General features: G+C 56.8%; 1 protein-coding gene across 9 annotated transcripts in view; it reads right to left on the reverse strand.

Moving 5' to 3' along the window:
• Positions 1–23,764, reverse strand: part of ARHGEF10 (Rho guanine nucleotide exchange factor 10) — a 105,255-nt gene that overhangs the window by 6,528 nt on the left and 74,963 nt on the right. For 6 of the 9 annotated variants that reach the window (XM_078069904.1, XM_036110716.2, XM_036110713.2 and 3 more), the window contains 9 exons: positions 21,021–21,136; positions 20,553–20,680; positions 20,306–20,406; positions 18,353–18,474; positions 16,478–16,564; positions 14,682–14,887; positions 14,012–14,169; positions 9,440–9,582; positions 5,322–5,496 (listed from right to left, as the gene is read on the reverse strand). In XM_078069904.1, coding sequence (XP_077926030.1) covers positions 5,322–5,496; positions 9,440–9,582; positions 14,012–14,169; positions 14,682–14,887; positions 16,478–16,564; positions 18,353–18,474; positions 20,306–20,406; positions 20,553–20,680; positions 21,021–21,136 — 1,236 coding nt within the window. Of the gene's footprint in view, positions 1–100; positions 389–5,321; positions 5,497–9,439; positions 9,583–14,011; positions 14,170–14,681; positions 14,888–16,477; positions 16,565–18,352; positions 18,475–20,305; positions 20,407–20,552; positions 20,681–21,020; positions 21,137–23,764 lie in introns of those variants that run through there. The other 3 variants (XM_078069905.1, XR_013446679.1, XM_036110715.2) reach the window with 3 other exon arrangements.

A 23,764-nucleotide genomic window follows, 5' to 3' on the forward strand; every position in this document is an offset into this window, starting at 1 on the left:
AGCGTGGGAAGTCTTCATGTTTAGAACCTACTGGAATTTGATAGTCCAGTAAGAGCACAAAAGGATAATTTTATGTATATATGTACACGACACAACCCACCTGAGCCGCGTCAAGGACGCAAGTCTAGACCGGAGGTTTGATGTTCGTGCACGCCGCGTCAAGGACACAAGTCTAGACCGGAGGTTTGATGTTCGTGCACGCACAGAACGCGCAGGTGTACAGGCGCCACTGGGCGGTCACGGACAGGAGTGTCCCGGGGGTGACACAGCCCAGTGGACTCCAATGCGCCTACGTCCGCACAGCATAAACACGCGTGGAGTCATCTGAGGGTAAAGCTGAGTGCACCAACGCTCGTCACTAGGAAACACTGGCCTGAGGATGGGACGGCTGGTAGAAAAGGAGGACATGGCTCTTTGGGCGTCTTGTCCTCTAACTCACAAAATGCAATGAAAATCAGACCAATTTTGGGTCACGGCTTTCCGAGCGCTGTACTCAACAGCCATGGTGGGAAGCATAACCAGTGCAAGAGCATTCTAGTGGGACTGGAACTGCTCTCCACACCCTCCTCCTCCTTCCAGGGCGATGGGCCACAGTGGCAAGACAACCTCCAGGGGGAACACGGTGTGCAGGGAGGGCGTCAGGTGCCCCCACACACTGGGGTAAGCGACTTCGGGAAACCATACGCCCCAGTCTGGACTGGACGCTCACTTTGTGCTTTTGCAGTGGCAGACGGACACCGGGATGAAGACCCACGACAGAGGGACCCGGCAGACAGCGTCAGAGAGACACCAGGATGAAGCCCCACGACAGACGGACCCGGCAGACAGCGTCGGAGAGAGACCGGGATGAAGACCCATGACAGACGGACCCGGCAGACGGCGTCGGAGAGAGACCAGATTGAAGACCCACGACAGAGGGACCCGGCAGACAGCGTCGGAGAGAGACCGGGATGAAGACCCACGACAGACGGACCCGGCAGACGGCGTCGGAGAGAGACCGGATTGAAGACCCACGACAGAGGGACCCGGCAGACGGCGTCGGAGAGAGACCGGGATGAAGACCCACGACAGACGGACCCGGCAGACAGCATCGGAGAGAGACCGGGAGGAAGACCCATGACAGAGGGACCCAGCAGATAGCGTCGGAGAGACACTGGGAGGAAGACCCACGACAGACGGACCCGGCAGACAGCGTCGGAGAGAGACCGGGAGGAAGACCCACGACAGAGGGACCCAGCAGACAGCGTCGGAGAGAGACCGGGAGGAAGACCCACGACAGAGGGACCCGGCAGACAGCGTCGGAGGGAGCGTGTGTTGGGACCGCAGGGGCAGAGCCGAGCCCGGGGTGGACGCCAGCACCTGGCCCACGGAGGGTGCGCTCGGGAAATGGTGTTGCCAGATGCCCGAGGATCTCGCTGCACACGCTCTTGGTGCTTTCAGGGCCCATGTGGGTCCATGATCAGCACACGCAGCACCACGCAGGTGGTAAAACAAGGGAGTCGTTAATGGAGGGTAAAACCAGCCATGAACACGGTCACGAGGAACGGAGGAAACAGCACCCATGCGTGGGTCTGTAAACGCAGTGTGGACTTGAGGTCAGCAGGGGTGGGCGGACCACAGTCCTGGGAGACGGGTGCTGGCCTGGGGCACGTCTCGGCTAGTCTGTGGGGGGCCTGGACCCGCCGTGACCTTGGGGAGCAAGGGCACGATGACAGCGGGTCCGGCTCCCACCACCGGGGCTGCTTATCCGGTGAGGCCGGGGGGACGGCGGGGCAGGACTCGAGGGCTCAGAAGGCAGCCCCTCGGCAGCAGCCACCCACCATCCCCCTGGACGGACCCAGCCGCTCACGGACAAGACGACTGCCTGTTCTGGTTAGAGGTGAATCTGACTTTGTTTCCTGCCACCCATGACCACAGACCCTCACCGCAAACATCTGTTCCACCAGCGTGTGTGTAAGAGAAAACCCATCGGCCCCGGAGAAGCACCCGTGCGCTCAGAGCCAGGAGGCCGTCCTCTGTTTCCGTCAATGTCAACTTGTCTATTCTGTAAATCTGGTGTCCTCACGACACAAAATCTCCCTACATTCTCTAGGAAGTGATTTGTACAGAGTTGCCCCCTGCACTAGATCTCCTCGCCACATGCACACGCGTGCACACATGGCAATGACGAAGTGGAGAATGTGCTCGTTAGCCCGGCTGCACCGAGCCCTTCACAATGTACACAGACGTCAGAACGAGGAGCCGCATGCCGGAAACAGCTGTGTGTGTCAGACATCCCAGTAAAGACATAAAACCAGCAGAGGAACCGCTCTCCCACTCAGCAAGCCCCAACGTGTCACCCACCCTATTTCCTGCTCTCCTCCACCCTCAACTCCTCCCTCCCCTCCATGTCCAACACCAATGTTCCACTTGTCAGAGGCAGTCTTTCTAGAACTTGACCCCTTATCCTGTTTTTCATGTATCAACGGCAACTATTGCTCTCACACCTTCTCCTGAAGCTACACACGTCTTCAACATTGTTACCAACCACCACCCACCACCAATCAGCCAACAACCACCAACCAGCCAACAACCAACCACCAACTACCAACTACCAACCAACCACCAACAACCACCAACAGTTACCAACCAGGCAGCCACCAACCAGCCATTCAACAAGCACCAACTACCAACCAACCACCAACGACCACCAATTACCAACCAGGCAACCACCAACCAGCCAACCAACAAGCACCAACCACCACCAACCGGCCACCAACCAACCACCAACCAAATACCAACTAGCCAACAACCAACTGACCAACAAGCACCAACCGGCCAACCACCAACCACCAACCAGCCAACCACCAACCACCTACCAACCAACCAACAACCACCTATCAACCAACTGATCAACAACCACCAACCGACCAATCACTAATGGACAATCAACCAACAATCAACCACCAAACAAAAACAAAACCTCCCGGTGGTACCACCACAGTCTTACTTCCTTTAAACGATGGCTAAAAAATAAATATGTATGCACAGGGTACCCGGCCAGAACACGATTTGCACTGAATTTGTGAGATTTTGATAACTTGGTTTACTGCCTACATGGGCAGGGGACCCAGACAACTTCTAAGAGGTTTTCTTCACACTTACGGGCTTGCAAAATTTAAAATCCTATCAAACGTGTAAAGTCAACTAATTGCCAACTTGACTGGGATCCTCCGATCTGGCTTATTAGCCTTTTGCTATTAGCTTTTCCAAACTGAAATCTAAATTCAATCTCTTTACCTCCCTGGTCCCCACTGCTCTTAAAACACTTGCAGCAAAGCTCCTCCCGCACACATAGGCACACACACATGTAACCCACACTCATCTGCACACAGTCCCCACATGCACACACACGTGCACATATGTGCACACGCACCCACCCACACTCATGGACACACAACTGCACCCCCACGTGCACACCCACATGTGCACGCACACACACACCAGCACTCAGGCCACATGCTCGGCCGTCCCCCGCCTGGGGCTCCCCTCCTGGCCCCTTGGGTGCACTGAGGGCTCTCCTGGCTCCTGACACCCCTTCTCTTGACTCTGCACACTCCTCTCACCTCCTGAGGGTGGGATGTGATGCTCTGACCTGACACTTCCTGCCCTGTCCCCCGTCCCTCATCGCTCATCGCCCGTCGAACTCCCCGACTGTGGCCCCTTTCCTGACTCCCTGTCCACGCGCCGGACCCCCTTCCAATCTCCTACGAGGCTGCTCTGCTCAGCAGCACCAAATGCAACAGATACTTTTCCCCAAACTGGCTCTCTGTGACCCCATGTCTGCTGATGATTTTACGTTCTTCCCAAAAACCCAGGCCCCAAATCTCAGACTTTCTGGCCCTTCCTCTCCCTCGTCAGTCTTGCCCCAGGGGACTCTGCTTCTCCCTGGGTTCTCGCGGCTGCTCGCGAGGTGGGCCCCTCCGGACCACGGGCGGGTCGCCACTGCCCCCTCCCGCCCTTGCAAACTCGCGGCCACACAACCTCTCCGGCCTCTTCCTTCCCTCTGCCCGTCAGCTCCTACACAACGGCCGCCTGCTTCTACCCACACTTGCCACGTGCCTGCAGGTCCCAGCCACGCGCCTACATACGCTAGCCGTGTGCCTGCACGTAGCAGTGACGTGCCTACGCGTACCACCTACACGCATATGCATAGCAGCCGCGTGGCTCCACACACCAGCGACATGTCTGCACACACACACCAGCCACGTGTCTGCACACACACCAGCCACGTGGCTCCACACACCAGCCACATGCTCATATTCAGCAGTTACACACGCGTACCATCTACATGTTTACACATAACATACACATGTGAACTACATGCTTATACAAACCAGGTACATGACTATATTCTAGCTATGTGCTTCTGTGTACCAGCTACGTGAAATACAAATGTATACGTATTTCCTGGAAGCTTACAGACTGCCCACATGACTATACCTACACGTGTACGTACGCAACAACACGCTCATACATACTAGGTGCCTGCTTGTACTTACCGGCTACGTGCTCGTATATACGCTACTCACAGGTTTCTGTGTGTGTAGCACACACACTACACACATGCACATGCACACACGAGCTACATGTTCACACATGCCAGCCACATGCACACACACACTAGCTCCGTGCATAGACCCACATCAGCTCCACGCATATGCACACACTAGCCACGTGCACACACACACGAGCTCCACGCATAAACCCACATCAGCTCCACGCATATGCACACAGTAGCCACGTACACACACACACTAGCTCCATGCATAGACCCACATCAGCTCCACGCATATGCACACACTGGCCACATGCACACACACACTAGCTCCATGCATAGACCCACATCAGCTCCACACGTATGCACACACTAGCCACGTGCACACACACTAGCTACCTGCTGTCCCCACAGTCCCATTTCTGCACCTTTTCCTGTCTTATCCCCTCTGCTGGGGGCACCCTTCCCACTCTGTGCCTGGTGGGCTCCCAGCTCAGATGCTGCGTCTCTGGCTTCCCCCGAGAGCCCTCTCTACTAAAAAGTTACTCTTTTCCTCCTCTCTGTTCTTCAAGTTCAGGTCCTTGCTCCCACGGTCTGGTCTTATGAGGCTCAACTACAAGCAACGTCTACGGTCACGGGTTTCTGAGCTATAAAAACCGTGCTCTCATTTGGCTCTATGCTAACGCACAGACTCGCTCCTGTGTCCTTGCCTGGAAGGGGCCGCGCCTGCACTCCACACCCCCCACCTTCTCCCTCAGGACCTTCCCCGTCCAGATCCAATTACCTGGCAGCATATGGTGAACGGGGGTGGCTATGTTGATGTCCTGCAGATGCTTGAGTGTCTCCGTGTGAAAGAGGCGAAGCGTGGACCCGGAGGTGAAGGCGATCCAGATCCCCACACCGGCAATGACCATGTGGGAGACCACCATGCCTTCTTCCTGGTGGGCCTCGAGCTGGTTCTGGGGAAATAAAGGAGAAGCGATGCACGGGGCTCTGGCTGCAGCTGGGGCCTTGCTGCCAGGTCACTGGCCGCTGCTGCTGGCCCCCTGCACCACATCTTAGCCCCCAGGTCGTACGGCTGTCCTGGCCGCGAGTGGCCAGCCGGCACTCCAGAGGGCCTCAGCGTGACCCCCAAGGACCTACAGCAAGGGGGCCACTACTCCAAAACCACAGGGACCTCCGTGTCGGCAAGACACACAGTAGCAATCAAACTGCCCTTGTTCCCACTCCCAAGCAGTATTCACAGTACTTCCCAGTGACCGTGAACCCCAAGAGCCTGCTGGAAGGCCTACCCACCGCCGAGGTGGGTCCCAACGGTCACTGGCAGGTTGGTGAGCGCGGGAAAGCGAGAGCGACACAGGAGCGGGGAGCGGGAAGGTCTGGGAACGTGAAGGCCAGCCAGCTCCCTGGGACACCAGTGTGGAGCCGGCAGCCCCTTCCCCAAACCCTGAGCAGGGAATGCAGGCCCACACCCCGGCCTCGGGCGAGCCCTGTGAAGGCCTGCCGGACCCCACTGCTCCGAGCCCTCGGGGGCTGCCCGCGGGGCTCTGGGTCTGCACCCACGCCTGGCCTGGTCCCCGAAGGCCACCTGCTACTTCTCTGCGGGACCAGGTCCTTCCTTCCCGAGCATCTGGCCGAGCTCTGCCCCTTGGCCCGGTCCCGCCGACCCTGCTCCATGCGGACCCGTGACAGGGGAATTTTCTAACTTGGCTGCAGTCCAGACGGGGAGCCCCGGGCGGGCAGCGGGCAGCACCCCTGACAGGTCTGGAGAAGGGGCGTGCAGGGGTGAAGCCTGCAGAGTCGGTGTGAAGACACAGCATCTTCAAGCAGCCCCTGAGCTCTGCGGCAGATTAAATCCTGCACGATCCTCCAACCGGCAGGAAGCGAGATGGGCTTGCCTCTCTGATCTCAGGGCTGTTCCCCAACATCATGGAACAGGGGGGAGGTTTCAGAGCCCATCACCCACCGAGGAGGCCGTGTTCACACGTCTTGTGTGCCCACCCCACACAGAAAGGGGTCGCCGGGCTTCACCCCTCACCCGCCCCGCACCCTGCATGGCACTCCGTGAGCCGAGCGGAGAGTGAACACGGGCATTTCCACCAGTTGGCGGCAGAGCCCTTGTCCACCTGCGCCCCGAGGAGCCCAGACAGGGCGCGGGGCCCCCACGTTCCGAGCTGGCCTGGACACCCCACTCCACGGCCATCACGGGGACAGATGAGGCTTCACCCTTCTGCGGGCTTCTCGGGGAAGGAAGTTCCGTTTTGTCTCTCGGGAACCAGTACAGAATTCCCGACGCGAGGGCTGCAGGAAGCGGAGGGTTAACTACACCCCACGGCCGCGGGGCGGCAGAGGACAGGCCGCGGGAGACGGGCATGCACCCCTGCATGCTCCCCCCCCCCCCTGCGAGGACAGGCCGGCACTGCCCACGGTCACCGCCACACGTCACCACAGCACAGGTTGCTGGCCCTCGATCGAATCCAGCAGGCCCGGGCCCAGAACTATTTCTAGAATGTTCCCAGCAGTGCTCCTGGGCCACGTCCACCTTTCACTGCTTTCCGGCAAGTGATTCATTCCCTGCTGTTCGTCGTCCATCCCCTGTCTTATCGGTCACGTCACGGCCTCCGTGCTCTCTAAGCGCCACGGGAGCGTGGGGTGCTGGGGTCGCGCACTGACCATGACCACTGCCGTGCACTTCTTCCCAGAGCCGCACCCTCCGCAGGCCCGCGGGTCCCGTGGGGTCCGCCCGACTCGCTCCTCCATGTGGGTGGTCTCCGGCAGCACCCCCCTCAACTGCCGGCAAACCGACCTTCAGGGACCAGGAAGGTCAGACCATCTGCACATTAAATCCCTCAGCGGCTCACCATCGCCCGCGGCGGGGCGCGTCCCGGCAGGAAGGACACACGCGCCCCAAGGAGGCCAGCCAGACGCTCTGCCTTCCGTGGGACGCCTCCAGCACGGTGACGCCGACGGGCCCCCTGCGAGGACTCACAGGCCCGGGGAGAGAAGCCCCGGCTGCCCGGGGTCCTGCCCGCACCTGTGCCCACCGCACCTCCCACCACGCCGCCGGGCTCGCCCACGCCGTTCTCCCGCCTGAGGCGCTCCGCTCCCTCCCTTCCAGGGATCCCTGCTCCGCCCGGACAGCCCGGCCCCGTGCGGGCTCTCAGGCGGGAGTAACTTAGACTGCTCTGTCGGCGCTGTGTTCTTGGCATCACAGCCACGATTCCGGTCTTCCCGCCCACAGTCTGCGTGGCCAGAGCCACGACCGGCTGCCTTTCCGTCTTGCAGGATGCCGGTGAAGCACATCCAGGACAAAACCCAGAAGAGCCGTCTGTGGTCCAACGGGAGGTGCTGCGCCCCGCGGGTCTGGCTGCCGCACGGTGACCTGCCCAGGGCGCACCCCCCACCGCCCCCGCAGCCGGCTCGCGCAGTCTGAGGCCATCTGCCCACGTCCGCACGGACTGCCCGCTCCCCTGACCGCGGTCCGCCCGCGCTCTGGCACGTGGAGGAGCCCCGGGCCGGAGGCTGACACCCCACCTTCTAAGATCACAGAACCTGCCACCAAGCCCCCGAGCAGGCTTCACGCAGGTCTTAAAACGCGTCTCGGTGAGCACTGGCAGCGTGGCTGAAGGTCCCTACCCTGCTGAACGGATCATCCTTCCTAAGGACGGTCTGGACAAACATTTTCAGGAGTCCATAATGACTAGAGCTTCTCACAAGCCTGCGGAGGTTCATACCAGTCACGGCAACGTGCCCACAGCGCGCTCACGGAGATCAAGGTGATCCCTCCCCGAACGGGTTCCTTTCTCTACTACCTTTCGTGTGATGGTCGGAGGAATTTTTAGTCGTGACGTGATTCATTCCATTGGCTGAAAACAGTACCGTTAGTATCTGAGTTTACTTAGAGGGGAGGTAAGGAATGGTCACGGACAGCTTGGCTTCTTTTTCCTCAAGTTTCGTAAGAACTCTTTTTCTTTTTTTTTTTTTTTTTTTTTAAAGATTTTATTTATTTATTTGAGAGAGAGAGAATGAGAGACAGAGAGCATGAGAGGGAGGAGGGTCAGAGGGAGAAGCAGACTCCCCGCCGAGCAGGGAGCCCGATGCGGGACTCGATCCCGGGACTCCAGGATCATGACCTGAGCCGAAGGCAGTCGCTTAACCAACTGAGCCACCCAGGCGCCCAAGAACTCTTTTTCTATTAAGGACATTAACTCTTGGTCACAGAGATGGACAGTATTTTCTCCATTTGTCATTTACAAAACTTTCTTTCTGTACAAACACTCACACTTATTAAACGTGAACAAAAAAGGTTCTAAAACTTGACCACGTTCATTGTTTTCTTTATTATGGCAACCTCAGAGCATGTGTCATGCTTAGGAAATCTCCCCCACTGCAGAGTAATGCGAACATTCTACTGCTTTCTATCTAAGTTTGTGATTTTGTTTATGTTTTAAAATTACCTCCATCTGGAACGTTTAGGAGGGAAAAGACCCAGGGCCTGGGGCACGGCTCCACATTTCCACATGGCGGGCTGTCTCCTGATCCTTCACTGAATAATCCAAGTGTTGCACTGACTGGAAGGGCCACCTGACTTGGGGCCAATTTTCCCCATGTCCTCGAAGACTCTCTATTATGTTCATACTAAATACATTTTTTAAAGTAGTGTGTTTGTGTTAATTAGCAGGTAAACGATGAATAATTCTTCCACAGACACATGGCTACACGACGGTCAGCTGAATTATCCAGTTAATCTTGCCTTTCACAGACAGATCTGGGAGGGCCATGGGTGAGAGGCTGCCTGCCCCACCACAGGCCAGGGCTCCCTGACCGCCAGCACTGGAGCTTAAGTGGGGCGGGTTCTAGAAACGCATCTCTTCATGCCAGGACTCACTTAGAACGACTTACCTCTGTCGTGTGGGTCTCGGTGCTGATTGTGAACACCTGGCCTCCAGAAGCTGCCCACAGCGTGTCCTCCGTCATGACGAGACTTCTAACTGGCAGGACGCCTAATTTTATCACTTTCTGAGGTTCAGAATTCCAGGATCCATCTTAAAAAAAAATTTTACTTTCATTCAGATTCAGTTATCCGTGCACAGGGCCTGGGGAAAGGATCACAGATCATTTTATGCTTGTCTTTTTTTTTAAGTAAGGTCTACACCCATCGTGGGGCTGGAACTCACGACCCCGGGATCAAGAGTCACAGGCTCTACCAACCAAACCAGACAGGCACCCCACAGACCTGTCTGTTATAAATAACAAGCAAAATACCATTGGTAATTGTGAGGCTGACACCTGGGTCTGGGTGTCCAGAGCTCGAGGAGTTGGCACCATGTCCATGAGGCAACCTAACTCAGTAACGGAGCAACGTTCTGAGCCCAGTCCGGCCACCTGGTATGAATCATTCACCCTGCGTCTCGGCTTTCTTCCCTGTAACGTGGGGACAATACCACCACGCGCCCCCGGGGCTGCGTGAGAGCATGAGGCGCGACCAAGCGATCAAAGAGCTCAGCGCCGTGCCCGGCACGCAGGTGCGCGGTGAGTCCTCTCATCTACAACGACAACGCACGGAACGGCTCGGTCGTCAGGACAAGGTTCTATATCCGCATCAGCGTGCGACGAGGCTTACATTTCCCCGCGACCGGCTCTTCCCTTTGAGACACCCCTGGCCACAGACTGTGTTGTCAGGACCCACCACGTCTTTAGTGCATTAAAAAAAAAAAGTCAGAACCGGGGGAAGGGGCTTCCCTCACTTCTCACGAACTCGCTCCATTCCTCGGCACAGGCAGGGATGAAATATTTTGCTTTGAAAATATTTCCAAAGACCTACTGATGAGGTTTGTCACACTTTATATGAAGTGTGAGTCAACAGGCAACCGGGATGGCAATAAAAAATATTTAAAGCAAGACTTCACATACGTTTTCAAAGTGACTGTGTAATTACCCTGTGAAACATTAAAATACACTCTTAGATTTTCAAAGTAACCATTAATTAAGCCACGCTGCCTAAGAACACAACTATAACTGTTAGTCCGCCAACGCCTCTGATCCTAACCAAATAAAGCGCTCTGCTCAAGGAAGGGGGCGAGGTCTTGGCTCCAAACCGAGTGCTTGCTGCTGGGTTTATACTTGAACCACTGAACCTTTTCATCCAAACCCTGTTTATGAGGACCTGTCTTAGCCGAGGTGTGCAGACACCAAGAGGCGCCTAGCCGAGTTTTGAACTTTGTAGCTTACTTTCAAGTTACGATTCAACTGTAGTGGAAGTGCTTTTATGCTGCAATTAGGCCAAAAGATGCTGCCGGACAATGATCGGTTCCAGTGGATACTGACCTGCCGTTCACATGTAAGATCTGCACCGAAACCGGGGTATCATTGTGCGGTTAAGCACACGCACACACAGTCATGCGTGCACACAGCCACACATGCACACGCATGCAGGCACACGTGCACGTGTACATGTAAGCAGACCCACGTGCACACACACATATGCACACACACGCAGTCCCACGTGCACACACACGTATGCACACACGCAGTCCCACGTGCACACACATGCACGCGCACAGTCCTACATGCACCCACACGTGGTCACATGTGCACACACACAAGCACACAGGCTTTTTCATCCAGGACTCACAACCCTACGAAGCCCTGCAGTCTTCACTTCTGATGGGATGACAGCAGTTCAGGGTGGAGATACAATTCTCCCCAACACACACAAGGGCCTGAGAGTGCAGGGCCGAGGATGCGCGCTCCACCTGACTGCCCCATGGTGTCTGCGTCCTCGGATGGCCGTCACATGGCCACTGCCGAGTCCTCTGAAGCAAGAAATCTGCTGCAGACATGTTATTTTGCTTAAGGATTAACTTCTAACAATTGAACTTTGTTCTCTGAGCACCTAAGTTACTCTTTCTGCAGATCCCGGGCTCTGGGCCCTTGCACAAAATCCCCTGGGGGTGGCAGGGAGGGCACACCACTGGGCACTGGGCTGTGGGCGTCAGCTCCAGCTGACAGTCCACCTGCCTAGGGACAGCCCCTCTCTGGAGTTTGCACTCTAGACCTGAGTACTCAACCAGGCTGCCCAACCACAGTGGGGCCCCACTACATAAGGATTACATTTTGAGCTGACACTAATTTCCTACAGAATTCCAGATTTCAAGCTCCCTAAAAAGCCAAAGACTTGCAACAGTGCTTGGCTGAGAAGTGGTGCAAGGGTGGTGGCCTCCAGCCAGGCAAGTCTCCCACCTCGGAGAACACAACTGCGGGAAGAGACCTGTCTCCAAAGACGACATTCAGACGGCCCACGGGTGCATATGTGACGGCCCCCGGGTGGACACGACGGCCCACGGGTGCACACATGAACGCGTGCTCAACAGTGCTCAGCAGCAGAGAAACGGCACACTTGTGGGAATGGCCGTCCTCAAAAAGACAAGAGGTAACAAGGGTTGGTGAGAACATGGAGGAAAGGGAGCCCGTGGGCACCGTCAGTGGGAACGTAAACTGAGCAGCCACTCTGGAGAACAGCGTGAGGTTCCTCAAGAGATTAAAAATAGAGCCACCCTCCGACCCAGCAATCCCACTCCTGGGGACTGATCCGAAGGAAATGAAAACACCAGTTAGAAAAGGTAGATGCACCCCCATGTTTGCCGCAGCATTATTCACAATCCGCAGCACAGGGAGAAGCTCTCAGTGTCCATCGATGGTTGACTGGGTAGAGATGTGCTGTGGAATATTATTCACCATGAAAAACAAGGAAACCCTACCGCTTGTAAGGACATGGATGAACCTTGAGGGCATTATGCTACGTGAGGTAAGTGAGACAGAGAAAGACGAATACCACATGATCTCACTCACATATGGGAGCTAAAAACCTCCAGCTCGCAGAAATACAGAGGGGAGGCCATAGAGGATGGGGCGCGGGTGGGGGAGATGGTGCTTAAAGGTACACACTGGCAGCCAGAGGGTGAGTCCTGGGGACCGAACGCACCGCACAGACCCGAGATCCACAACACTGCGTCATGAGCATCCCAGGTGTAAGAGAGAGGATCCGAAGTGCTCTTACCACGGAAGAGAAACGGTACGTACGTGACGGGAGGCGGGGGTTAGCTAACGCAGCGGCGATGGTTCTGCAGCGCATACGCGGGTCCAAACCTTAAACGTGCGCCGTGTTATATGTGAATTATGTCTCAGTAAAGCTGGGGGAAAGAGAGAAGGTTTCACCAGCCCCAAATTAAATAAATATAAACCCTGAATAAATTCATTGCACTGGGAGAAATAGACATCAATATCCCAAATCAATTTAGGAAGCTCAGGAGACGGACCTGAAATCATGGTACTTTCAGACTTCCAGATGTTAGCAATTCCCACGGAAGTCCATCTCCGCCAGAGCAGCAGAACGCACACCGTGAGTGCACCACCCAAGCCAGAGACAGTGGGGAAAGAAACGCAGAGCGATGCCACGATAAATATCCACCTGCACCTAAAGCAACGCCTACTTCATTCTAAATACAGCTGAGCCCACACAGAACCACGCGTCTGAGCCACAGTGCTCCCTCCACGGGGCACACCTGCTGGCCGGGCCCTAAACCCGGGTGCTCCCGGGTCTCGGCGGCATTCAGGCTTCCCGCCCTTCCCAGCTCTCTATCCCTGGGTGTGCAGGCAGGGCTCCCTTGCCCCTGGACAGTGACGGGCGCCCCTCAGGCTCAGCTCCACCTCCTCCCTGCGGAAGGCTCAGACCCAGCACCTCGCAGTGCCCCCCGGGCACCCTGAGCGCTGTGGACCCTCGGTGAACTGTTCGTCCCCGGGTGGGAGAAGTGGGACTTGCTCCCATCTGCAGCCGCGGGTGAGGCAGGAGGCAGAGTGGCTGGATGGCTCCCCGCCTCCACCGCCAGGGTCCGCGGCCCAGTGCTCGCGCCGGAGACACCCATGTGCCCCAGGAGGCTGCAGACCCGCACTGTGACCCTCTGGTGTCCCCGGAACCCACCGGAACCCTGGGCCAAGCCCAAGACAGGAGGAGCCTAAGCAGGAGGGACGACGGCCAGCACATGCATCCAGGTGGTCCTGACCGTTGGGCGCAGACCTGGTCCAGCCACTCACGCGGGCAGCCTGCGGTCCCCTCCACCCAAGAAGACAAAGCCTCGCGGCCCTGAGTGAGGGCAGGGGCAGCGAGGGGGCCGGGGTCTCAGCCGTCGGGAGAAGGACGCACACGGACCTCAGCACTTTGTGGAACGGGGAGGCGTGGGCCGGGAGACCCGTGTCTGAAACCACTTCCCACCCGTGCGGCTGGGGGCGGCTGGAGGTGCTCGTGCTTCGCACTGTCCTCTTGGGGTTGAGCAAGCTGCACGTGCCTTGGGACGCGCGCTGACAGACGCTCGTGGGGACGTGACCCAGGAACATGCAGCTCCGTCCACAGCAAACCCCCAGAAACCGCCACGAGACTGGACGTGTAGACGTGCCGCACACAGTAGACACAATTACCTTCTGCTTTCGCGTAGACGGCCACGGCGCCGTTGACCAGGCCGGCGTATAGGCTGTGGGGCGTGCAGGCGAGGCTCAGGACCGTGGACCTGTCCGGGGTGAAGAAGTGCTGTAGACGCACCTTCTTGGAGTCTTGGCTGCTCTTATAAACGGAAATGCTTCGAGAGAGACAAGAGCCAGTTAGTGCGCGTGTCGGGCGGGCGTGCGCTCGGGCGGCAGGGCCCACACGAGCGTGCCCAGCAACTCCAGCCCCGCCCCGCACGCGCACTCTGCTGCCGCCCGATCTCGTCCCGTATTGTGAAGGAGAAACTGTGGAAGAGATTACTTCTTCCTAGTGAGTTCACATCAGGAAAACCACCGTAAAGCGCCTCTGAACGGCGGCGGGGTTGAGTACCCGTGCGGCACGGACCAGGCCCCCTTACACTCCAGACGTGAGCGGTCAGCTGCTTGTAAAAGCAGGACCAAGAAGAGACAGGTCAGGGGAAGCCGCCAGGCAGAACTGGGACGTTCCCTGCAGTCGCCATTCCTCCTTGGGGGCTTCCCGCGGTCATTCCCACGGGCGGGCGGTGACCGAGCCGATCCCGCCACGTGGCGTAACCCCTAACAGACGGGGGGTGACTGACCGACCCAGCTCGTCGAGCTCCTCCTCGTGGAGCAGCGCGGGGCTCACCTCCCCTCCTCGGTCCCCAGGCAGATGGTGGGCACGCCCGGCGCCCTCCCGGCCGCGGTCTCGGGCTCCGCGGGCCGCTCCTCCGCGGGGATGAACACCATGCACAGGATTCGAGACTCCACGTTGAAGCACTCAATGACTTTGGGGTTGGAGTTTTGAAACGAGACGATGGCAATCTGGCCCATCTGGCTGGTGCAGCTTCCGATCTGGCGGGGGGAGAGGAGTGCCTGGAGCTTCCACAGCACACCGACCCGACCTCCGTGGCCACCGGGAGAATGCGTGTCACCCGGGAACCAACACACTTCACAGAATCGAGAGCTGTTCACACCAGCTGCTGGCAGAGCCCGCCTTTCCTTTCCAACGTATGGGGTTACTTTCCCTTTTAATTTTCGGAACGAGAGCCCAGTTTTGGTTTTGGTTTTGTTTTCAGTTCCTATTTCTATCCCTGAGAAACCGCAGTGTGGCGGCCGGCTCGGGCACCGCGCGAAGGCTTAGAGCAGGTGAGAACCGGGCAAACTAACCCCCGCGTCACACACGCTCACCCGGGGAAACAAGGCCTTAAAAAGAGGGCGCGTCAGAGCGCCTCCCAGCGTGGTCACCAGCGTGAGCCCGAGGCGCTGTGCCGTGGCCCTGGGACGCTGGCGGGCTGCGGGCACCCCCGCGCACCTACCTGCCGGGTCACTGGACACCCCACAAGCTTCGTTCCCGACTTGAAGTCCAATTGTTTTTTCAATGGGAAAGAGTCACATCTTGTTAACGGAAGAATCAACAGGACAGAGCTCTCAGGGTCCTGGAGGGAAAGCCGGCCCGGGGGGTGGGGCGGGCACTGAGGCTCCCAGCTCCCATTTCCTCTGGGCCAGCTTTGGCAACATCGTCCACCCCCCACACTCGTACCAAAGCGTTTCCATGCCACAAAGAAGCATCCTGCTTTGACAGCCTTCCAGGGGAAGGGTGCAAACCTCCCAGCCCTGCTCGGGCTGGCAGGGCGAGCAGGGGTGGGGATGCGAGCAGGAGAGGGAATGAGGCACCAACTACGGTCCAAGTGATGGGAAAACTTCTCTGCTAAAATTCGAAAACCTTAGGGAAATAAGCCCATCCAATCCTTCACAGCTGGGTGCACAGGACGGCCCAGTTACTTGGCCTGCTCCTTCTCGACGCTCAGGGAGGAGCACCGACCACCCAGAGGCTGGGGCTGTGGGAAGGTAGAGAGGTCACCTGAGGGCAGGGCGCCTGGAGGAGGTGGTCAGGGTGCGGTGCCGGAGGACAGCAGGGCACCCATCAGGGAGCAGGTCTGGGGGGCACCCCAGGAGACCTCAAAACACAGTGCACAAGGATTGTCTCCCGTTTGCAAGAACTGGAAAGGCCCATTGCGATGGCAGCGTAATTCAAATGCAGTATTTCATTTGGAACAAATTAATTTTAATTGCAAAGTTTCCAGTGTAAAAAGCCAGCAATGTCTTGGAAGGGGGTAAAAAACCCCATGCAATTTAACCACCCAAATTGAAGAAATATTTAAATTACTTTCACATTAGCTAAATTGGTTGTCTCTAGGCTGAATCTAAGCTGGTAAAACTTTAGATGAAAAAAAAAAAAGACAGAAACATTTTAATTCCTGAGACTTGGGACACCTTTTCCGAAAGCGTTCAGTCCTCTCTTGTGGTTTGTGACTTCCATGTGTATAAACACAGCCCGGGACATGCAGCGACCAACGGCAAGTTCTGCGTTTGAACCTCTCAAACCCACACTAACCACGGACCCCTCAGGAACCCACATTATAGACACACAGCGCGTCTTACCCACAGGAAGCCATGCGCCGTGGACAGCGAATCCGGCTGAGCCTCATTATTCAAGCAAGGTTCAGGATTGTAAGCAGCACATTCGATCTAATGGGGAATAAAATCAAATACCCACATTTAAAACGGGACCGGGAGGCATCCTGGCGACACAGTATCTTGAGTGGGTAACAGACTACTGACATTTAGTCACAAAAACTGCAGCTTATTACTGGTTAAAGATTAAGACGGGGAAAAGAACAGATGAAGGTGCAAGTCTCAGAAACCAGCTTTTTAGAGACAAACGTTAGTGTTCACTCTTGCATCTTCAGACCCCGGCACGCGCCGCCAACGTCCCTCATGGGGCACAGCGCTGAGGTGGCTGCCACTCCCTGGGTGCGGCGGGAAGGCGCACACACCGCACCTCCTCCCCCTGCCCACCCGCCTGCCCTCCCAGGAGCTCCAGGGCTGAGTGTCGGCCAGAGCCCAGGAAGGAAAAGTAGGAGCATCTGTCTCAAACAGAATGGGAACGCTGATAAATCGCCACATGGCAGGGGCCTGCTTTAGCAAAGACAGGGCACAGTACTCCAGGCAAACACGAGGCCTCTGTGACCCACTGTGGACACTGAATACGGCCAGGCAAAGGGCAGGAGAGCGGGCAGACCTGAGGCGGGTGCCCTCATGTAAACTAACAATGCCTGGAACGCACCAGGTGCAGCAGGGACCCCCAGCACGCAGACAGCCGCTGGGCAGGCACGGTGAGGACCCCCAGCACCAGGATGGCCACTGGGCAGAATGCACCAGGTGCAGCGGGGACCGCCCAGCACCTGGACGGCCACCGGACAGAATGCACCAGAAGCAGCGGGGACCCCCAGTACGCAGACAGCCACTGGGCAGAATGCACCAGGTGCAGCGGGGACCCCCCAGCACCTGGATGGCCACTGGGCAGAATGCACCAGGTACAGCGGGGACCCCCCAGCACCGGGATGGCCACTGGGCAGAATGCACCAGGCGCAGCGGGGACCCCCCAGCACCTGGATGGCCACTGGGCAGAATGCACCAGGTACAGCGGGGACCCCCCAGCACCGGGATGGCCGCCGGGCAGAATGCACCAGGTGCAGCCGGGACCCCCCAGCACCTGGACGGCCGCCGGGCAGAATGCACCAGGTGCAGCGGGGACCCCCCAGCACGCAGACAGCCGCTGGGCAGAATGCACCAGGTGCAGCGGGGAACCCCCAGCACCGGGATGGCCACTGGGCAGAATGCACCAGGTACAGCGGGGACCCCCCAGCACCAGGATGGCCACTGGGCAGAATGCACCAGGTACAGCGGGGACCCCCCAGCACCGGGATGGCCGCCGGGCAGAATGCACCAGGTGCAGCGGGGAACCCCCAGCACCGGGATGGCCACTGGGCAGAATGCACCAGGTACAGCGGGGACCCCCCAGCACCGGGATGGCCGCCGGGCAGAATGCACCAGGTACAGCGGGGACCCCCCAGCACCGGGATGGCCGCCGGGCAGAATGCACCAGGTGCAGCGGGGAACCCCCAGCACCTGGACGGCCGCCGGGCAGAATGCACCAGGCACAGTGAGGACCCCCAGCACCTGGACGGCTGCCAGGCAGAATGCATCAGGTGCAGCGGGGACCCCTCAGCACCTGGACGGCCGCCAGGCAGAATGCACCAGGTGCAGCGGGGACCCCCCAGCACCGGGACGGCCACCGGGCAGAAAAGCAGGCTTTCAGCTTCATAGTCTAGCAATCTTAATTCCTAAATAAATACCTGCAGAGAAATGGTAACTGGTTGACCTGGGGAAACAACATGGGACTTTGCCCCCAACTGGACAAGCAGGGACTGTCTCCATGAACAGTGGACCCCATCTCCAGGTCCCCCCCATCACCTTGAACTCCTGCTGCTTGGCCACCGTCACTGGCATGTGTCCCACGAGGAGAGGGTGTCTTTCCTTCTTGATCTGATTCCCATCATCTTCCACGCAGAACCAGCCCATGTGGTTCTCCTCCTCTGCGGGCATGTGAACGAGAAACGGGGAAGGGCAGCGCTGAGCCGCCAGCAGCCTCCACACGGCCCTGCGGGCCCCAGACTCAGACGTGATATTCTACACCGGCCTGCAGGCTAAATACTGCTTCTGGAACACAGCACCGTCTTTTCTTAAAGGAAGGCCTGTATGTTCACTGCTTTATTCTGAAAAGCGTGTCGTTTTCCTGTTTGCTCCCCGCGACTGCACGAATGTGAAGGGCTGAGAAAGTCCTCCTAAAGCACCTAGCACTATTTTTCTTTTTTTTCAAAGCAGCTGAGATGTTTTAACATGGTAGAATACTACGGGGTAAAAAAGCATGAGGTAGGGGCGCCTGGGGGGCTCAGTCAGTGGAGCGTCTGCCTTCGGCTCAGGTCGTGATCCCGGGGTCCTGGATCGAGTCCCGCATTGGGCTCCCTGCTCTGCAGAGGGTCTGCTTCTCTCTCTGCTCCTCCCCCCTGCTTATGCTCCCATTCCCGCATGTGTGCGCTCTCTCTAATTAATTAACTTTTTAAAAAGCGCGAGGAAGTGAAGAGACATTTTGCTATAGAGCAAGTTGTCAATCTCGGCTGTGAACGGATGAAAGGAAGCTTATTTTCAGGTTCAGGCTCTCTCGTCAGAGAGGGGCCGTTTCTGGCTTGCCGATGCAGGTAAGAGTCTGCCCTGACAAACCAGGGAATCGTTGGGGGGGAGAGGAGAGCCCGCGGAAGCCCGGGCGGCGGCGGGAAGGCTCTCCGTCCCCACTAACCGCGGCTCCCTGCGGGCTGAGCAGCAGCTCGGCCTGCTTCTCTGTATTTCGTTTTCACTTAGCAGACTGCCCGCGTCTCAGAACAGCACACGTGCACACGGTATCACAGTGTGTTCTGAGTAACACCTGTGTGTAAACGACGTACGTGCACACATATCGGTCTGATTCTCGGCTCAACAGACCGCAAGGCTGCAAGCAGAGGAGCAAGAAAATAATCAAGTCCCCTCGTCTCTGACCGAAGCACACGACTCCCTTCCCACGCAGGCAGGATCTCCGGTGACACCTCAGGGCCACCTATACGTTTCCCCAGGTGAGGGAGGGAAGCAGGACGTCCCCTCTGCGGGGCGGGGCCTCCTGGCGCACGGGCCACACACCCAGCCACAGACCCACAGGGCTGTTCTGCTCGTGTGCAGTCTCAGCCGATGTCAACGTGTGCGTATAATAAAAGTGAGGGCTTATTTTTCCTACAATCTCTGAATTATAATATAGGTATCTTCAAAATCATTCCTGCTGGGGGGTGGGGGCACCCAGTTGGCTCAGTGGGTTAAGCGTCCCACTCAATTTCGGCTGAGGTTGTGAGATGGAGCCCCGCGTCGGGCTCCCTGCTCAGCGTGGAGTCTGCGTCTCCCTCCCTCTCTCCCAGCTCTCTAAATAAATAAATAAAATCTTAAAAAAAAAATCACTCGTGCTGGCATTCATTTTTCCTGTTTAAAAAACATTCTTTCAGGGCACCTGGGTGGCTCAGTCGGTTGAGCACCTGACTCTTGATTTCGGCTCAAGTCATAATCTAGAGGTCCTGGGATCGAGCCCCACATCGGGCTCCCCACTCAGCGGGAGTCTGTCTGTCTCCCTCTCCCTCTGCTCACTCACTCTGTCTCTCTCTCAAATAAATAAATCTTTAAAAAAACAAAACTAGAAACATCCTTTCAGGCGAACGAAATCTACTGTCAAGGTCTTTCTTGTGATGCCCTCTCCCAGGCACGGACTTCACCGTCACGGAGAAAAGCAGAGGACGAGGACACGCGCTCATCTGCACAGACCTCACGGAGCTGAGGTCACGCTGCTCTTACCCAGGGCGAGCTTGGCCATCTGCAGGTTGTTGATCCAAGACTCTTTGATGGCAGGGGTGAAGGTATTGAACACAGCAGTGAAGAACGTGGGCCGCCCCGACCTGCCAGGAGGAACGAGAGGCGTCCGGTTTACACACCGTGGGATCACAGGGCGAACTCTGCCCATCCCGCCCGGTGGCCACGACTGCTCCGCGACAGCCGTCCTCAGCCCTGCCCAGGAAGGCTGCCTTGCAAAGTCACCACTGACTTGTCCTGCTTCCCCGGGAGCTGCAGCTGGATTCGGCAGCAATCTGCCGCGCGGATGTCCTCTTCCTTCTTCAAAATGAGCCTCTGTAAACCCGACGTCCAATCGTGGGCCACGGACTGGTTTAAGTTCTGCGAAGGGAACACGCACGTGCGGTGAAGGCACTGATAAGGCAGGGCCACCCCCAGGGAGGAGGACAGCGAGGCTGGCGCACAAACCCTCGAGGAGACTGTAGCTCTCACAGTGCGTCCCAAACAGACACCCCTGGGGCTCGGGCCGCACGCAAATGAAGTGACCCCAGAACAGCTTCACTCCCAACCCCCTGCCCGAAACGGGAGAAAACACACCATCAGACTGGTTCTCAAAATCACCTGATTCTCACTTCTGGTAGAACCCGGAGGCATGGCCACACACTGACGGCGGTCTAGGACGTGGAAACAGAATTCTACGTCCTGGGGCCCCGCCGGTTACCTGGTAGTTTCCTCTAAGGTTCCCGATGAGCTGGGAGATCTGACCGACGATGTTCAGGTCATGCAGCAGGTTCTGTAAGTCTTGGTACAGCTGCCCGGGCCCCACGTAGACCTGGTCTGCAGGAGAAGCAGCAAACAGCACCAACTGAAAGCCACGTTTGTGCCGACCCAAGAGGGGCCACAGCACCAGCGTTAAAATGCCAGGCGACTGAGAATTTCTAAAAAGTGGATCTCTTCAAGCATTTAGTGGTTCTTCCTTTTCTAACTTCTCATTTTGGAATGACTTCAGACTTACAGAAAAGATTCAGAGCTCCCCCCGTGTGTGCCCTTCACACCACGTCCCGTGACGTTAAAATCTCAGAGAACCACAGCACCGTCGTCAAACCCACGAAGTCACGTGGACACGACACTGTTCACTGACCTGCAAGCCCTATTCGAGTGTCCCAGCTTCCCTCCCAAGCTCATCCTCTGCTCCCAGACCCAACCCACGGCCCCGCACACGCTTGGCTGCTGGTCTCCTTGACTCCATGAGCGCCTGTCTTCCAGGACCTGAACTCCTGGACCACGGCTGGTGCATTAGGTCACAGAACCTCTCACACTTTGGGTTTGACTGACATTTTGTCGCTTGTGTTTTTAATGCATTGTTGATGTCATTGCGGTTAGTAAGAGCTGTCTAGGAATGGCATTTAACCTAAACCAGATTTCCAATGGCCAGGGTCATCCAACAACAAAATGAGCTCCCCAGTGCCCTTTCTCTAAAGGACAAGAGAACACAGAGGAGGACAGTGATGGGCCAGGGAAGAGCCCCATCCCCGACTCGGGGCCACCTCTCTGTGTGGGGGGGAATAGTTCCTCATTCCCCTCCCCCCCCACAGGACTATGCCCCATCCCCCATTCTCCCGGTGAGGACGCTGAGGCCCCACGCTGACACGCAGGCAGGATCCCAATGCAGAATCCATCTCAGAGCCCCCCCCTTTAAAGGACATGCGGTCACAGCCCCCTCTTCCTCTGTGTCCATGGCAACAGACGGCCTCAGCCGCACCCCACGTCCCCACCAGCGCCCAGCAAACCCAGGGAGCAGAGCAGATTCATCCACGTCGAACAAGGTGAGCCTCCTGGAGTCTGTTTCCACAAGGCAGCTTCTCGGGCCTCAACCCGGGTGTGAGTAAAGTAGACGTCGCCCTTAGAACTCAGCACTAGGCCGTGCTGGGTCCGTCATCGGCAGTTGGCAAGTGAAAAGCAAATATGCGTGTTATTAGCTAAAACTATTTTAAGGGACAAACATACTGTTAAGATAAAAAGTCAGTACATGTGACCGCTGGGACGGTTTTCAGGGCTGGCCAAGGAGAAACCAAGCCTCCTGGCTCCTGTCAGTCTCTGCGGTTGCGGTCTCAGAATTCTTAACAGTGGTGAGCAAGGCGCCCTGCGTTTTCATCGTGCATGGGGCCCAGCCAAGTATGCGGCTTATTCCATCCTCCCCTGGTATGTCTGTGTTAAAAACGAAGTTATATTTCCAACACAAATACTTCAGATGGGTATCCATCTAACCACACTCACTGCTTCACCACAGAGTAGGATAACAATGAGTAATTTTGCAGAAACGCCATTAAAGACATTTTTACTTGGATCTTTATGCATCCACCAGGCCCGATTTTTAGGACTCATCTAGACAAATTGTATGATTAACTGCGTATCAAGTATTTTCATGAAGTTCCATTAAAAAAAAGGGAGCAAGCTGTTCAATGATTATCCATTTATCAAATTTGTTTTTCCTTAACAGTATGTGCACATAATCTAAAACATCTGTAGTGAACACCACACACATTTGCTTTCATTTATAAACTTCTGATGACAGACTCCATGAGCTCACCCTTGTGATAAAATTACTCCTGCTACATGAACTCCATCAATTTGCTCACATCTAGGTTTTAGTTATTTTTTTAAATTGTCATACAGTAAAACCGACCCTTTTACCTTGGGTACATGGACTTTGAATTTTAACAGGGGCAGGTATGGGCCACAGAACAGCACCTTCACCCCCAAAGACCCGACCTGTCCACCCTGCCACCCCCAGTCCCATGCAGCAACCACTGGTCTCTTCTCCAACCTTTCTGTTTTGTCTTCTCAAGAATGTCACATAAGGGGGCGCCTGGGTGGCTCAGTCGTTGAGCATCTGCCTTCGGCTCAGGTCATGATCCCAGGGTCCTGGGATCGAGCCCCGCATCGGGCTCCCTGCTCAGCGGGAAGCCTGCTTCTCCCTCTCCCACTCCCCCTGCTTGTGTTCCCTCTCTCGCTGTGTCTCTGTCAAATAAATAAATAAAATCTTAAAAAAAAATAAAAGAACGTCGCGTAAGAGTGCACACGATATCCCACTTCTGTTTTTTAAACACACATACAGGATACTTCTGTGCGCACAGAGGTCTGAGCTGTCTTGAGCTGGGGAGGGCAGCGTCTACTGACTCAGCCCCTCACACGTGCAGTCCTGAGCCCAGTAAGCCGAGCACGGCACCAGCGCGTGAGCACGAGGACAGCAGGGCCGTCCCCTGCGTAGGGACGCTGCTCTAAGTGTTCACGACGTGAGCAGGGAGGTGGGCTCCAGCCTGAGCATGCTGGGATTCTGACATTGGTGCCTGCCCTGCAAACGTGTTCCTGCCACGGAGCTCCCGCGTGCCACGTAATAAAGCACGTGTCTCAGGAGGCAGAGACCACTAAACGCCAGGGGCCAGGCTGTATCTTCCTCATCGA

The sequence above is a fragment of the Halichoerus grypus genome, chromosome 3, assembly GCF_964656455.1.
Source record: "Halichoerus grypus chromosome 3, mHalGry1.hap1.1, whole genome shotgun sequence".
NCBI lineage: Eukaryota > Metazoa > Chordata > Mammalia > Carnivora > Phocidae > Halichoerus > Halichoerus grypus.